The sequence below is a fragment of the Aaosphaeria arxii genome (genome assembly GCF_010015735.1).
Source record: "Aaosphaeria arxii CBS 175.79 unplaced genomic scaffold BU24scaffold_9, whole genome shotgun sequence".
Lineage (NCBI taxonomy): Eukaryota > Fungi > Ascomycota > Dothideomycetes > Pleosporales > Aaosphaeria > Aaosphaeria arxii.
In genome coordinates, this window is record NW_022983482.1 from 1,143,392 (window position 1) to 1,158,706 (window position 15,315).

At 48.8% G+C, this 15,315-nt stretch overlaps 6 protein-coding genes across 6 annotated transcripts; 3 read left to right on the top strand and 3 right to left on the bottom strand.

The window, feature by feature from the left end:
* The first annotated feature begins 77 nt into the window (after positions 1–77).
* Positions 78–3,687, top strand: BU24DRAFT_426719 (cysteine proteinase). The gene is made up of 5 exons (XM_033529037.1): positions 78–315; positions 413–1,119; positions 1,170–1,401; positions 1,446–1,753; positions 1,800–3,687. Exons 1-5 carry the CDS (start codon positions 268–270, stop codon positions 3,481–3,483), a joined length of 2,979 nt encoding a protein of 992 aa, XP_033379977.1. The 5' UTR covers positions 78–267; the 3' UTR covers positions 3,484–3,687.
* A 1,071-nt stretch (positions 3,688–4,758) lies between these two features.
* Positions 4,759–6,586, top strand: BU24DRAFT_436026 (uncharacterized protein; the record flags this gene model as incomplete). The annotated part of the gene is made up of 8 exons (XM_033530133.1): positions 4,759–4,931; positions 5,007–5,107; positions 5,197–5,236; positions 5,289–5,358; positions 5,414–5,473; positions 5,523–5,862; positions 5,916–6,181; positions 6,236–6,586. 8 exons carry the CDS (start codon positions 4,759–4,761, stop codon positions 6,584–6,586), a joined length of 1,401 nt encoding a protein of 466 aa, XP_033379978.1.
* Positions 6,587–7,728: 1,142 nt separating this feature from the next.
* On the bottom strand, positions 7,729–9,013 carry BU24DRAFT_495781 (NAD(P)-binding protein). The gene is made up of 3 exons (XM_033534155.1): positions 8,843–9,013; positions 8,388–8,790; positions 7,729–8,332 (listed from the first exon to the last, which is right to left on the bottom strand). The coding sequence occupies exons 1-3, from the start codon at positions 8,861–8,863 to the stop codon at positions 7,767–7,769; spliced, it is 990 nt and encodes a 329-aa protein (XP_033379979.1). The 5' UTR covers positions 8,864–9,013; the 3' UTR covers positions 7,729–7,766.
* Positions 9,014–9,432: 419 nt separating this feature from the next.
* Positions 9,433–10,251, top strand: BU24DRAFT_426726 (uncharacterized protein). The gene has a single exon (XM_033529038.1). The coding sequence runs from the start codon at positions 9,509–9,511 to the stop codon at positions 9,878–9,880; it is 372 nt and encodes a 123-aa protein (XP_033379980.1). The 5' UTR covers positions 9,433–9,508; the 3' UTR covers positions 9,881–10,251.
* Positions 10,252–10,374: 123 nt separating this feature from the next.
* On the bottom strand, positions 10,375–11,278 carry BU24DRAFT_426727 (uncharacterized protein). The gene has a single exon (XM_033529039.1). The coding sequence runs from the start codon at positions 11,143–11,145 to the stop codon at positions 10,582–10,584; it is 564 nt and encodes a 187-aa protein (XP_033379981.1). The 5' UTR covers positions 11,146–11,278; the 3' UTR covers positions 10,375–10,581.
* Positions 11,279–13,775: 2,497 nt separating this feature from the next.
* On the bottom strand, positions 13,776–15,108 carry BU24DRAFT_413277 (Clavaminate synthase-like protein; the record flags this gene model as incomplete). Its single annotated transcript, XM_033526150.1, has 2 exons — positions 13,776–14,277; positions 14,363–15,108. 2 exons carry the CDS (start codon positions 15,106–15,108, stop codon positions 13,776–13,778), a joined length of 1,248 nt encoding a protein of 415 aa, XP_033379982.1.
* Positions 15,109–15,315: the final 207 nt, after the last annotated feature.

Genomic DNA, 15,315 nt, shown 5'->3' on the forward strand with positions numbered 1-15,315 from the left:
TATGCCCAAGCACGTGTTCACCAGAGCTCAGCCTCCCCCGCCTAATGGGGTAGAGATACACCACCAACATCGACCAACAGAAATGGAGTAGAGGAGATAATACGATGCACAGTACATCGAATCAATTCATTATCAACAACTTTCACCTTTCAATTTTTATCGGTACTGCTCAATAGCTGTGACATCTGAATTCTGAATTGGCCGCATTCTGATTGAAAAGGGTCGCAAAGAATCTCCTCGCGCTGGCGGGGGACAGCATCTGCAGTCATGGCCGATGCGAAGTTTGAGCTAGCAGCACATAAAGCTGCTGCCAGCGTACGTATTATCTAGCAATGCCAATCCTGGACGTGAATGGTAGTCGAACGTCTGCTTTTCATTCCTTTCCAAGACCTCCTACTCATACCGCGCATAGAGATATCAGGCTCAGATGCACACTGCCACAACCCGCGATGAAGCAGTCCAATGGGCAATCAAGGCAGCCGAGAGCCTCATGGAAGCCGTGAAGGTATCAAGGGTAGATTCAGAGAGACAAGATCTCAAGAAACAATGCCGGGAAGTCATGGATTTCGGCCAACGTGTAAAACAATCCGAGGAATGGGCACCGCAACAGGCTACTTGCTCAACTTCGACCACCCAGCCCGCTCAGAATCGCCCGTCACCAGGAAATGCATCAAAACTAGAGGAAAGACAGGAGATCGCCTCGTTTAGTGAAACCAGCAAGAAGCATCGAGCCGAAAATTCTACTGAATCCAGAAATATAACTAATTTGACTGCTTCTGCCACCTACAATATGCAAACTCTGGATATATCAGGATCATCCAAAACGACCACTACAAACCAACGAACAAGTAATGAGCAATCACGGTATACGCAGTCAAGAATGGATCCAGCTTCTACCAGCCAAACAGCACAGCTCACGACTTATCCAAACAATACGGATGTCCCACTCACGAAGGTGCTTCGCGTCAAGCAGTTACCTGCTCCCGCATCAACGCGGAAACTATCAAAACGAGAGACTATAATTATCTGGCAAGCATCGGCCGTGAACGGTTTTAAGTTCCCTCCATGGGAAAAACCGCCTGCCACGTCAGACTTTGCTCATTCGGGAGCTCCATTTATGTAACTTTCAAGTCCTTTTTCTTGCCTTATGCAGCTAACACCATCGGCAGCGATTCTCCCACCCTGAATCTTTCACCGCATCAGCAGGAGCTCTTTGCTGGGTGGGTACGATCTCGTGATGCACTACCACCCCCATCGTTTACAACCGGTCCAGCCGGGATTGGCGTTGACTCGACGGAGCCTTCAGCCTCTATCGACCTGGTACAGGATGCTGCCACAGATTGTTCAGTAGTTGCTAGCTTGTGTGCTATTGTCGCCCGAGATGCACGTGGCCACAGCCAGGTTCGTTATTTTCTGATTTCAAATCACTAGACTGACGTATACAGATGCTAGCTAACATCATCTGGCCAAGTGCCTCTGGTGAGCCTCTTGATTCGCCGAACGGCAAATACATGTTTCGCCTCAATGTCAATGGATGTTGGCGAAAAGTGGTGATAGACGACCGTCTCCCACTGTCGAATTCGCACCGTTTACTGCATGTCATTGATCGGAACAACCCTAGTACTGCCTGGCCTGCATTGTTAGAAAAGGCATACCTTAAAGTATGCGGCGGATACGACTTCCCAGGAAGCAATTCGTGTAACGATCTGTGGACCCTTACTGGCTGGATTCCTGAGCAGATCTATTTACAGGAGTAAGTGTGGACGCCGGTACTGTGAGTTGCCCTAACATTTCTTCAGGACTGACACTGTGCCTGATCAACTCTGGAATCGAGTGTTCAAAGGCTTCCTGTACGGGGACGTGCTTGTCACGGCCGGGACGGGCAAACTCACCTCACGGCAAGAGCGAGATCTAGGGCTGGAAAGTCAGCATAGTTACGCTATTCTCGATATGAAAGAAACGGAAGAGGATCAATTTTTCCTTGTGAAGAATCCGTGGGTCGAAGGCAAAGGCTGGCGTGGCCGAGCTCCTTCAATAGTTCCTGGACTTCAGCCTCAGGTGACAGATGCCGGGACCAAAACCGCAAGTGGAACTAAGCACCCTACGACCTTTTGGATATCCCTGCACGATGTTATCAGGCACTTTGAGAGTCTGTATCTGAACTGGAACCCTGGCCTATTCTCTCATCGGCAAGATGTTCACTTCGAATGGCCCATTGAGCATCAACGGAAGTCCGGCCGTTGCGTGTTTAGAAACCCGCAATTCTCAGTATCGGTCAGGAAAACAGATGAGGTCTGGCTACTGTTGTCGCGACATGTTCGTGATGCCATCGTAAAGAACAAGCCTGACTCGAACGCGGCCGCGGGAGACGATCAATTACAAACCCAGCAATATACTACCAATGAGCCGCTTCCAGGATACATCAGCGTGTATGTCTGTGACGGCAATGGCGAGCGAGTATACATGAAAGAGTCGTATCTGGAGCACACGCCGGAAGTGAATACACCCCAGGCACTCTTGCGATGGCGGGCCCATGCTAATTCAACCTACACGGTTGTTGTTGAGCAAGATGAGCTACCGCCTTCGACATACTCGTTTTCATTGTCAGCCTTCTCCGGGTCTGCGATATCTCTGGAACCTGTCATCTCGAGATATAGCTTCAGCAAGGTGATCGAAGGCGAGTGGACCAAACAAACTGTCGGTGGGACTGTTGATCTACCAACCTACTTCTACAATCCACAGTATACCCTCGAGGTGAAAAGTAGGTGCTCTGTCGCTATTCTTCTCCGAAGCGTGGACCATTCTCATCCAATGCACGCCACTCTTGCGATGGGCGACGGGAAGCGACTCTTCCGCCTACAGACTCGGGATATTCTTGCCGACTCTGGCGGTTATCGCGACCAGGCAGTATTTGCAGAGATACGCGATCTTGAGCCAGGAGTATATACCATCATTTGTTCGCTCTTTGAAGCCGGCAAGAGTGGCGGATTTGTTCTTCAAGTCGATAGCACCAGCGAAGTAGTGGTGAAGCAAGTACCACGGGAGGGCGCAGGCCTGATACCCTATTATGGACTCGAACCGGCCTGCTTCGGTCCTGAGATGGACAGGTTGGCCGCTCCGGTACAACTCCATAGGCTTGCCAGGTTCAGCATCGTGGCTCAATTCTTACGAGCCAGGAGCCCGCAAGCATACGACTTGGGCCTCCAGGCACGGAGCCCGTTGCTCCTGAGCGTCGAAATGGGACGCGGCCCCGAGAAACGGATTGTCGTACAGAGCGAAGGAGGACAGCACTCGGATTCGCTCACTATTCGTACGGGGAGTTTCGATCTCAGCCTCAACGATCAGGATGGAAAGCATCTCTGGCTCGTTCTAGACCGACTATCGAAACCCAGCGGACCGGTGGAGGAGTTGTACGAGGTAAAAGTATGGACAGACGTGCCTAACGCGTGCCGTATTGGCAGCTGGCAGGCGTGGGACGATTAAGACAAATGTGGCATTCTGCACTTGTTCTTACATTTGTCGGGTAGATGCATGGTACATGGCGTGTTTCTCACAACTGATAGCATTAACATGTGCCAAATGGCTTGAGACAAATGAGACAAGGACTCGAACGTGCTTAATTTGGTGAGGTCAATCATGCCTATCGGGATCTTCTTACGGAGAACGTACCTAGTGGACGAGTGGCTTTTGTCACATTATCTATCTACATTGATAGAGGGGAGACTGTACGGAGTACATACTCACGCATGATGCAGATGGGGTCAGGACTGTCTTTAGGTGGTACATGCCATGATACCATGGGACTGGTGGATGGCAACGTGACTGGTTGGTGCAACCACATGGGCGACATGTCGCAATCCCACGCGGGGACCCAAACGGAGAGATCGGGTTTCAGTACGGAGTAGAGCCATGTTTGCTTCAACAGCTACAGCTACAGCTACAGCTACAGCTACAGGTTTCAATATTCATTACGAAGAAAGTACAAGTGACTGAACGAGTTACGAATTTAAATCTACTTTGAGATTCGAGGTAACATGTGGTAGTTACTTGGTAGGCAATGAAGAGAGGCCCTGACTGTTCGTGTTTCGATGATTGGATACAGTTTCACCGCTCTCGATCATCCCAGTCACTCGGACTTATAATTATAGTTACCAGCCAGGAAATACTCCGTACTACTCGTAGTATTATTTTCATCTGCTTTGAGAGTGCATATCCAACAACTGCCATCTATCCAGTGGTAGTTTTAACTAAAAGGTTCGGATTCTTCCCTTCCCTCATGCCTCTTCACTCCATGTACGGAGTACTCGTAGTAACACTAGTGCAACGATGGGATTGATAAAAGGCCCTACATTATTTGCCCCCCTCGCATGGGAAACATAATAAGCTTCTCACCACCGTCGTCATTCTCATCCTTTGCCCGCATGTAACTGTAGTAGATAATAACAATAGTAATCAGGGACTTCTTTTCTTCCTTGTGTAGCCACTAAACCGCGATAAGGAACCTTGTTATCGGAATGCCCTCGACTCCCCCATCCACCACCATAGACTACTCGTACCTACGTCAGACTTGAGCTTTTCCCTTCCATAGAGACGCCAAGCCGCCCGACGGCAGCGCATCCCGCAACAACTCCACACTTTTCTCAACACCGCCTCGACCCTCTCCCCATATACTGTCTCGGTCACCATAACCTTCTTTTCCGATCTCTATCATACACTGTCCTTACACTCACCAACAGCCCCAGATCCTCCTATCTCCACATGGCGGAAGCCTCGTCGAATCCCGCTCCGGTGGCGGCTGCTACCGCCTCTCCTTCGGCTTCTGCCAACAACTCAGCAGACCCCTCTAGGGCTACAACACCCGCAAATGCAGTCGTGGAGAAGCCTCCAGACGATAGTTCCAAGCTCAAAACATTCCTGGGCGTCCTGAGAAGGTGAACACTACCTGCTACGTCCTGTTCCGAAGCTATCATTCCGTTGCACGTTTTACAACCAAAAGCACGCACGAGACTGACACCACAATTGTGCTACAGATTCATAGGAGTGGCTGATCTTGCCGCCGTTCGATTCTCCCTTCCTGCCCAACTGTTGGAGCCCACGCCGAATCTGGGTACGTTCACCGCCGTATACAGTAGCCCTCCGACCGCCGCTTCGAATTCCCCCGCGTTACATTTCGGACAATATCTGACAAGAGTATAGAGTACTGGAATTACTTGGATAGGCCTGAAACCTTTATCAGGTGGGTACAATAAGTACAGGGCTCTGATGTTCCTATCGCTAACTTTGTTTAGCATTGGCGATTCAGACGAGGCTCTAGGGCGCATGCTGGGGACGCTACGGTTCTGGTTCACCAAAGATTTGGTACGCGGTACACATGATTCACAAATGGATACTACAGGTTCTGACTTGGTGGCAGAAATACGTCAAGGGAAAGCCTTGTAAACCTTACAACTCAACACTCGGCGAGTTTTTCAGAGTACGTTACTCCAACACCACTAGAATGCGACTTAGACTTACACCGTCAGTGTAATTGGGAGGTTGAAGACACATCCCCACCACTAAAACACCAGCCAAACTCGCAACCTTCCAGTAGCGCAGCCAGCGTAGTAGGAAGGAACGTCAAGATCTCCTACCTTACCGAACAAACCTCCCACCATCCTCCAGTCTCCGCTTTCTACATCGATTGTCCCGAGAAGGGCATCGTCGCACGAGGATTCGATCAGCTGAGCGCTAAGTTCACTGGAACAAGCATTCGAGTTATTGCTGGTGCTCACAATCTGGGCATTTTCATTACCTTACAGAAGCATGATAACGAGGAATACCAGTTGACGCATCCGGCAGCTTACCTAGGTGGACTTCTCCGAGGTTCGTTGGATCAACCAAACTCAACATAGGATTTCGTATTGACATTTCTGTAGGTTCGCTCAGCATCTCAGTTGCCGATTCCTGCTACGTCACCTGCGCGAAGACGAAGATAAAGGTCATTCTAGAATATCTCGAGGAGGGGTGGCTAGGAAGATCGCAAAACAAAGTCCTGGGTGTCATCTTCAACTACGACCCGGAAAATGACACCAAGACCAAGATCAAGGAGGTTCCCGACAAGGACATTTTGGCAAGAATAGAAGGCTGCTGGCAGGACAAGGTTTACTACAGCCTTGGGAGCCAGCCATTTAACAAAGCAACCGTAAGTCGCACACAGCAGACAGTAGCCGGGTCATTTGACTAACTTGTGCTGAAGGAGAAAATCCTCCTCATCGACCTCAACCCGCTTCACCCCGTCCCTAAGATCATCCCGCCCATCGAGCAACAACTTCCCAACGAATCCCGCAAGTTCTGGGAAGGCGTCACGAATGCCATTGTCGGCAAGCAATACGGTCTCGCCACAACACTCAAGCAGGAAATCGAAGAGCGCCAAAGAGGCAAGGCTGCCGAGCGAAAGGCTGCAAATACAGAGTGGCAGCCACGTTTCTTCACTGGCGCTCTTACCCCGGTGGGCAAACCAGATCTCACACCGGACGGCGAGGAGGCCTTGAAAGGACTCCACGAAGACAACTACGAGCTGGCTCCCAACAAGGAACTAGGCGCATGATCTCAGATTTAACGAATAACGCAAAGCGAAATAGGAATGGAGATATGGAAACTAAGATGTATAGGACATATGTTTTCCTGCGTTTCGACATACAACACTGGAGTCTACATGGGCTTGTTCTTTCACCACTGTCCATTTGTTTCTTGTATATGGGGGCTTGTATTTACCGCTGCACGTTCACTACTACACGGTGTCATTCATCTTTTTTCCGTGTTACGGGGAGTATGTACATGCGGGTAAAGCGTAGCATTCAATGGCTTCTTCTTCATTTTTTGTTTTCTCTCTTCTTGTCGTCCAACATATACACGCTCTCATTTCATTCTCTCTGGGTTTCGTCTTTTTTGTGATCCTCCGGCCGGTGGGTCAGGCTTTCTTTTACACCTAGACGTGTCATTATTTTGGCGTTCAGACGCATTGACGATATGACTTTTTTACTTCATCATTCGAATCACCACTCCTTTGCTGAGTCGATATTGGACTTATTGCATCGAGAGAGCATCCAAGAACCTATCCCAGAGCGCCAACTATGTGATCAATTATTAGAGGCATTCGTTGTGCCTGTATATCATGTGTCTATGTACTTCTTTCCGTGAGGAAGGTCAAAACATTTGGCCAAAATTCCCCCACAAAGTACCCTTCGAGCCTCCATTGTATACATTATATATTTGTATCACAAAGAACCCAATCAAAACATGGCACATCTATCCATCCAACCAACTAACTAACCATCCACATACACCGTTCGGTTCGCGCAACAAACAAAAACATGAAAGTTACGGAATATACGATTGCTCGCAGGTCGCCCCGGGGGATGTGTAGCTCGATGAAATACTTGCTGCTATGGGCATATACATATCCACCCATTTGGTAATTTTTACTGGCGTTTTAAGCGTGGTGATGTTGTGGGGATTGAAGGAGGTTGCGTGTTTAGGGGCTAGAAATGGGATGGGGAAAGATTATTTATAATTGACCTAACTAACAATGATAATACCCCTGAAAAAGCAAGAGTGGGATGTCAGGAGTTCCATGGCAATAGCATGAGAAGCAAATAAATACACCACTTCTTAAAAAAAGACCATTGAGCGTCGTTAATTGTTATATAGATTTACAGTATTTAGACTACATTCATAGAGGAAAGTTAGCACGTACTAAACGTCAACATGGTTAACTTCCACAGACTCTACGCCTTCTGGGCACCAAGAGCCGCCAGACTGTCATTGATACAATCCTCCAGCGAAGTCCACTTCGATCCCAATACCGTCTCCACCTTGCTGACGTCCGCGGAATACGAATTGGTGGAGTCGTCCCAGTTCGCGTCCTTGGGGTCCTTTCCGTTGTATATGTTCCTCACGGCGTCCCATGTGAAGTTTCCTCCGCACACCAGGAACCTCTCGCTGCGCCCGCTCGCGACCTTGGTCTCGTCGAGGGCGGCGACGTGCGCGGCGGCTACGTCCCGCACGTCTACAAAGGCGGGCATCCGGGTGGGGGGTGCCTCGGGGCCCTGGATGGCGTTGAGGATCTGGGCAGACGACTCGTTGGGGGAGTCGCGGGAGATGCCGGAGGAGGGGTGGGCCGGGCCAAAGATCATGGGAGGGCAGATGGTGACGAGGGACGTCTGTCGGTCTTTCATCTCAAGGGACTGGATGAAGTCCCATGCTGCTCGCTCGGCGAGCGTCTTGCTGGCTTGGTAGCCTAGGAAGTTGTTTGTGAGGCCTTGCTCGTGGGTCACGGGGTTGAAGTCCTTCTCTGTGGGGTTTCCGTTAGATTATGGCTCGTCGAGAAAGATTGGGTGGCTACTCACCAGAATATATGTATCCTTTTCGTGGGGCCTGGAAGGGGTCGATGACGGCTGCGAAGGACGAAGTGATGACGACTCGTTTCAGGGTGGGAGATGCCTTGGCCAGATCTAGGACACCTCTTGTGCCCTGCAACGCGGGGTCGATGAGATCTTTCTGGATGTCCTGGATTTTGAAAGTGAAAGGGGACGCAGAGTGGATCACGTAGTCGACGCCCTGCGAGGCATCTTTGTACGCGTTGGGAGCGGTGATGTCGGGTACCACGACTGTTTCGACGGGGGCGTCTTTGAAGAATGATCGGAATCGCTTGCTTTTTTCCTCAGTTCTGAATGTCGCGCGGACGGTGTATCCTGCGACGACAAGTTGTTCGGCAATGTGTGATCCTAGGAAGCCAGAGGCTCCGGTCAACTGAAGGGAATTAGTACTTGGGTGATGTAGAGATGCCATGAAGAGAACTCACAAGAACAGTTCCTGAAGGCATGATGTCTTTGCTTGCAGGAGTGTGTTTGGTGAGATGTTCGAAAGGATCAGATGTTGAAGTGAGGTTCAGTGGTGTTGAAAAGTTGTTGAAGTGATGATTCTGGGTTTGGTCCAAGAAGTGAAGAGCCACTTACTATATATACGTCCTTCTCGATATTTGATTATAAATGTACATACAGATTGAGACTGAATGGTAACTTTCGTCCTGGTTCGAAAATAACACGGGCCCTGCATGGAAGAGACGGCTCTGGGGAATCGTCCTCGTACTCGTAACTTCTGCAAACACCTGAAGTCGCGGGCGCAGGCGTGTGATTGGTTCCCTATGTATCGTCGGAAGGGTCCCTGAAGCATATCGGGATTATTTAAGTCAATCTCTAACCCGACTTGGTAATAGTGTATAGATTGGTAAGGACCCTTATATGCACCCGGCCAATTAGCGAGACTGGCAAGAGAAGCTTGAACAGCAGACCGAAGGGAATGCTTCCACGCTGTTCCGAACCTTGACGTCACTCGAGGGATTCTCGTATTTGCTTCCTCAGTTCTGACAATGGCCTTCACCATCACAGAGCAGCTGAAGTTGCGTCGACAAAATTTTCGCAAGGCGTTAGTTGGATCTTAACCAAAGTTGCATGCCCTTGTCACGAATATGGATTCTGCACTTAAATTTCTGCTTCTTTCTTTTGCGACATCTGTGGCCTGTCGCCAATTACACCAGTTGAGTAAGAATGGAATATCCTCCAACGGGTTTCAAGCATCTGGGCTGATCGACCATCCCGGCGCCCTATCATGCCCCACATATCTACCCTCCGACATCTCCGCTTCTACAATAGGCCAAATATCCACTTGTTCCCATCTGAAGTGGAGATCATCTCGATACAGCTACTTAGTCCAGGCACTGGCGGATAGGGCACCTATCTCGCTGTTCTCTGCATATACTCTACGAATAGTCATCGTCCCATATCGTTCCTTCAATTCTTCGTACAAAGTCTCTCCGGAACGGGCCGAGGACGATTGTTAAGCTCGGAGCTAAACGGAGTTATTAGCAAATGCTTCAACACGCCCCCTGTACGGGTACATATGTTGTTTATTTACATGGAGTTAGTGGCGTAGATGACATATGTAACTTGCGTGTTATCCCCGTTAGCTCGAATATGTAGCCGCAAGAACAAGATGGCAGCAGAGTGGTATGATGGATCAGGAACAAGCAAAATCTCGCCGTCCATGAGAGACCTGATATTTCTTCTGTTGCCTTACGTCTAGGGACATAATTGACGGAATGGTTACTTACAAAAGCCACCCCTCGTGGTAAAGAAGTATGCAAGCAGAACGCGAATGATACAAAAAAACGACATGTATTCAGCACAGAAGCTTTACTTTATGGTCTCATTTAGTTCGCCTAAATCAAGAGGTGTTAAACGGACATTGGTCAAACACAACACTGACGAGCATTCAAAATTTTAGGGAGAAGAATAATGATAAACTAAAGATTATCTCATTAAATACTAAAGAACTATTGCTATCGTCAAGGAATTCCAAGACTACAAATTATGCTAGAAACCAAAAAATGCAAACACCATCTCCATGCAAATCCCAAAAGAGTTGAGTGAGTTCTAATGCCCGCGCTATGCAATGCTATGCTATGCCATGACATGCTTCTCTATGTTATGCTATGCTGAGCTCATTAAAGTGTGTGATTTGATCCGATCCAAACAGTGCTGCTTAAGAGCACTGGATGCCCTGAGCACAAGAAGGGTTGGCATGAATCCAACCACCCTGGCTGGCCTTGATGTCGGCACTGGGCTGAACAGTCTTCGTGTTGACCGAGTTCTCCTTGTACTTTGCCAGGGTCTTGTCGCCGTCGAAGTTCTGGTTGATGACACCGCTCATGCCCTTCTGGCAGTGGTCGCCGACGGTCTGCGAGCAGTAGTACCAGATGGGGTCCTTGTTGGTGATCTGGATAGTGAAGACGTTCAGGTTCTCGGTGTTGGGCTGGGTGGGGAAGTTGAAGCCGGAGAAGAAGCCAGCGCCGCCAGCCAGAGGCTCGCATGGCTTGTCGAAAGATGATTGCACAACCGTATGATTCTTAGCTTGGAAGTGGAAGGTAACAAGATCTCCAACTTCGGCGACCACGTTCTCTGGCTCGAAGTGAAGGCCTCCATTAGCGGTGGTGGAGCCAGCGAAGATATTGTGGACAACTCCTGTGGTTGGCGCGTTCGCAGGAGCAGCGGAAGTGAGGCCAATAATGGCGGCGGAAGCAGCGATGATGGATGTGATGGCAATCATTTTGACTGAGGTTGGATTTGAGATATGAAGTATTGAAAGTTGTAGCAGGAGTATTGTACTGAAATGCTGTTGGAGTTATGTTTGAAGTAGGTTGAGATGTGAGGATGGATGGATGAGTTGTTGATGTTGCGATGATGAGCTTTTCAAGGCGACTGACCTTCCAACTTATATATTCATCTTCCTATCAAGATGGAATTCAATGTTGACATTAGTACAGGAATTTTCTTGACGACGATATCCACAGTCTCGGTTGTTCTCCGTTCCGCGTGGCTATAGTGAGTACAAAATTACCGTTTACGGCACAACTGGCTCAGCCTCCACAACCAGAAATGTAGATAGGCTAGCCAGAAGGAGATTAGATGTATAAGCTACATCCAATGAGAGCGCAGGAGCGATTACTCTAAATCCCCGAATAGTACACCTGGTGAGGCCCAGCTCGGAACTAATCCTTACGTCCCCAGGATCTCGTCCCTACTTTGTGCCGCTATTTTGCTGACGATGAATTCTCCGCTAAAGATAGATCTTGACTTGGTTGCTGATTCAACCAGCTGTGCCAGCCACCACGTAAATCTCGTAAAACCACACTCGCCCCACCAACGCAGATTTGTATGAACCTTGCTGTTGCACCGTTCCAGCTAATAAACTAAGTGGGGTTTTAGGATTTTGGTTTTTTCTTCTTTCTACTTCGCCAATCAGCTTCGCTGTATTCCATGAAGATATTGATCACGGAGAGAGCCGATCCGAATGCTACAACCTAGCTATGATCGTTGAATAGTAAAATGTTTTCTAGATACAGTCTGCTCGACATCACACAGTTATAGCATGCAAGATGTGCATATTCATTCGCGTCGCTTGTAACGCAGCTAGTGAAAGACCATTCGCTCCACCGTGACATCTTGTAATGGGAGGCATTCGAAGTGGCAGTAAACAGATATTGAGTTCTCTCGATCGCTCCTTCCCAGCAGCCCTTGATCATTCTCTCACGCGAGTAGCTCTGTAAATCAGGCGGAGCAGCTCCTTCGTTGTCTGGTAGGATACGATACGGATTATGATTAGAGATTATGGAATGCATGGGAGACTCCAACGCAAATGGGCCCAGCTTCGCATCCGGTGTAGTCAGAAGGTCTGTAGAAAAGAAAGCTTAGGTCTCCCCATAGCGCCTTCATCTACTGGTAGGATGGGTGCCAATCTCTCCGCAAGTTACTGTGGAGCCACCACCCGGTCATTATTTTGTTTTGACAGGTATCGGTGTACGTCTCCGTTCACTGCCAATTGGGAATTAAGACCATGTCTTTGCCTTCCTTGACTATCCTTTCGTGCCATGCGTAGGCTTGAGAGGATAGAGTATTCTATTTTGAGGCAGGCTTCAGCGCGACGATCGACACTGTCCCAGGTCTATTTCAATACCATTCCTTCTGGAAGCTGTACTGACCTTGCCGTATTGCCGCCTCACATCACATCTGTCTTAGATAGAACAGGAGGGTACCCTGCTTAGAGTTACTTCACCCGTTCCATCGATTTAAATGGATCTACGGGATGTTCACTATTCATAGGCACTGCAACCTTGTCACTGACAGATGGTGACATGTTTGAGCCCATCGATGATGTGTACATGAGATCGGGGAACAAAGAAGAACATTCCCAAATCTCCCAATATCACCGAAGGGGTGCCGGTCGGAGAGAGTGTAGAAGGTGTACTCTTTGATGAAACCCTAAGTATGCTGTTCGGCGGCGCATGAGGCGCACTCAAATGAAACATCCACCAACTGTACAACCCCAACCTCTGTAGCGCAGCTACGGATTTATTTTCCAAGGCTCTTGCCGCTGGGACAACCCTTCCTTCAAGATATCTCTCACTGACTGCGACATTTCATTCATATCGATTCGTTGACTATGTAATGACATCTTTCGTAATTGTAATTATTTGCCTTGCGGACTAGCCAGGTGTGAGGAGTTATACAGCCTCAATGTAGAGCACATGTGTGCATACTACCTACAGTCGAAGGCTCCACAAAATATACGAGTGATTTGACGTCCAATATCCCAAGATGGATGTTGTGGCATCCGAAGTATGATGATATGTTTAGTGCACGTTGCTGATAAACACTTGTGTCACATGGAGGTCCTGATATCGACGCCATACCACGGAAACATCATTCTCCGACAGCCACACTGCCACTTCTTCTACAACTCGCTGCGGAAATACCTGGATTAGGGCCTCTCAAATACTACCGAAGTGAAAAGATGTCTTGGCCAACGGTCGTATACCCCAGATCAAGGGTTGATGCTGGTAATTGGAGGCCCCAAGATTAGGCGGACGAAAACTAGGCCTAAGCGCGCTTTGCTGTTGTCAGCTCTGACACTTACCCATTTCATTTCCCACATTAAGTGATGTGCGTACAAGAGGAGTCTTAGATTACCAATTGTAGATATATTTAGGTGAAGAAACAGCATAAAGTAGCGTACGATGTGTTGTCAAACATCACGAATAATTCAGGCGCGCAAGACATCTATCGGATCTGCACCTCCGAACCCCAAGGGATCTTCACGCATGCTTCACAGAATTAAATTGGTGCCATTCTGGACAGAAATTGTATTCATTATGTTGAACATCTCCTCTGCGGTGACTATCAGGATCTCGTTCCATCCTCCTTCAGTTGATTCGTCTTGCCTCCCTTGGAGCTGCTTCGAATATACGGTTCCAAAGGAAATATGCTGTTCTCTTCGGCCACATCTTTGTACACGCCGTCCCATCTATTCTGAATTTGCGCTGGAGTTTCCCAGGCGAATTCTTCATCTCTCAGCCATAATCTCACGAGATGCCTCTGCTTGTCTGCTGTGTTGGTGAAACCATCACGGGCGTGGAAGATGGAAAGATTGTTTGCAAACTGGATGTCGCCTTTCTTAAAGTCAAGTCCTACTGCATGTTTCTCTGCGAGGAAATGTAGCGTGTCGAGTGCTTCAGCCTGCGCCTCAGTGATTGGCGGGATGTCAGGCGACCTTGGGAGCGCCTGGAAGCCTGTGAAGTTGCGACGTGCGTATTGGATGATCAGACGTTCAGCACTTGTCTCGGTCTCTGGTTGGTAGTATAACAAGGGCCTGCTCACGTAGGGTTCGCCTTTGCCATCGAAGCTGTACAATGTATACGTAAGCATTGCGGTTGCAATCGGAAAACATGTACGAAGTAGATCGCTGGATTGTAATGAGTAGTACTCACAGCTCAGCTGGCCATGGCTCCGCCAGTGTTCGGATCAAGTCCGGTCGTGTACGTGCAATCTCGTTGTACACATTCCAACTACTACTGAGCTTACTCTGTCCCCCCTCGGCGGCTTCTTCCAGGCAGAACAAGGCGATGATATCGCCGGCATCGGTATGGAATACTTGCTTGTCATTGGTGTAAGCCGGAGCCCCTATTTGGTTTGCATCGTAGACGGTGCGTAAATCTTTGATGTGGTTCATGACAACATCTGCTGGCTTCCCGTCGAAGGTATGATCCTGACGGCCTCGAATCGGGCCAACATGTGAGGCGAGGCCGGCATAGATGATAACGTTTTCCTCCCGAGTGTGGCGATCGACAGGGACACCGCGTATGACCTTGAAGCCGAACCCATTGTGCACCTCATTCGAAACCTCGCGAAGCCTAGCGTGCAGAGTTGGGAGAGGAAAAGTGTCCTGGTTTATGAAGCCATTTGGTTTGTTCAGTTGCTTAAAGTGCTGCAAGGCGTTCTCCAACTCTTCAATATCAGCAGCGGTCAATTGGAAATTCCAATCAAATCGCTGACTAATATTTTCATTTGTCCAGACAAGATCGGACTTCAACTCTTTGGGAAATCCATCAGGCAATGACTTGGATATCGTTTCATTTGCAAGACGACGTTGCACCCGTGCGAGGTATTTGTCGTAGTTAGGAGCATATGCAATATCGGGCTGTCTGGGCGGGGTTGACACAGCTGCGGCCGCCATTATGATCAGATGTGGAATGGAAATTGTTTCTACGAGAGATCAATCATAACACGATCCTGCGACTATCGCTTGATAGATATAACATTGGGAGATCGAAATGAGGGGCAGCTGCTGATCCCAGACGTCAGAGGGGTAACAATTGACGCCAACCATTGCCCGAACGTCTTTGTCGAATAAGGAAGTTAGTACATAGCTCAATACTGACAT

Bases quoted from the DNA above. Each gene is read 5' to 3' on its own strand.
- BU24DRAFT_426726 (XM_033529038.1), top strand. From the start codon at position 9,509: ATGGATTCTGCACTTAAATTTCTGCTTCTTTCTTTTGCGACATCTGTG.
- BU24DRAFT_495781 (XM_033534155.1), bottom strand. From the start codon at position 8,863: ATGCCTTCAGGAACTGTTCTT. The intron at 8,791-8,842 runs GTGAGTTCTCTT...AATTCCCTTCAG, and splicing joins TGCCTTCAGGAACTGTTCTT to TTGACCGGAGCCTCTGGCTT. The intron at 8,333-8,387 runs GTGAGTAGCCAC...GAAACCCCACAG, and splicing joins AAAAGGATACATATATTCTG to AGAAGGACTTCAACCCCGTG.
- BU24DRAFT_426719 (XM_033529037.1), top strand. From the start codon at position 268: ATGGCCGATGCGAAGTTTGAGCTAGCAGCACATAAAGCTGCTGCCAGC. The intron at 316-412 runs GTACGTATTATC...TACCGCGCATAG, and splicing joins CACATAAAGCTGCTGCCAGC to AGATATCAGGCTCAGATGCA. The intron at 1,402-1,445 runs GTTCGTTATTTT...TGACGTATACAG, and splicing joins ATGCACGTGGCCACAGCCAG to ATGCTAGCTAACATCATCTG.
- BU24DRAFT_426727 (XM_033529039.1), bottom strand. From the start codon at position 11,145: ATGATTGCCATCACATCCATCATCGCTGCTTCCGCCGCCATTATTGGC.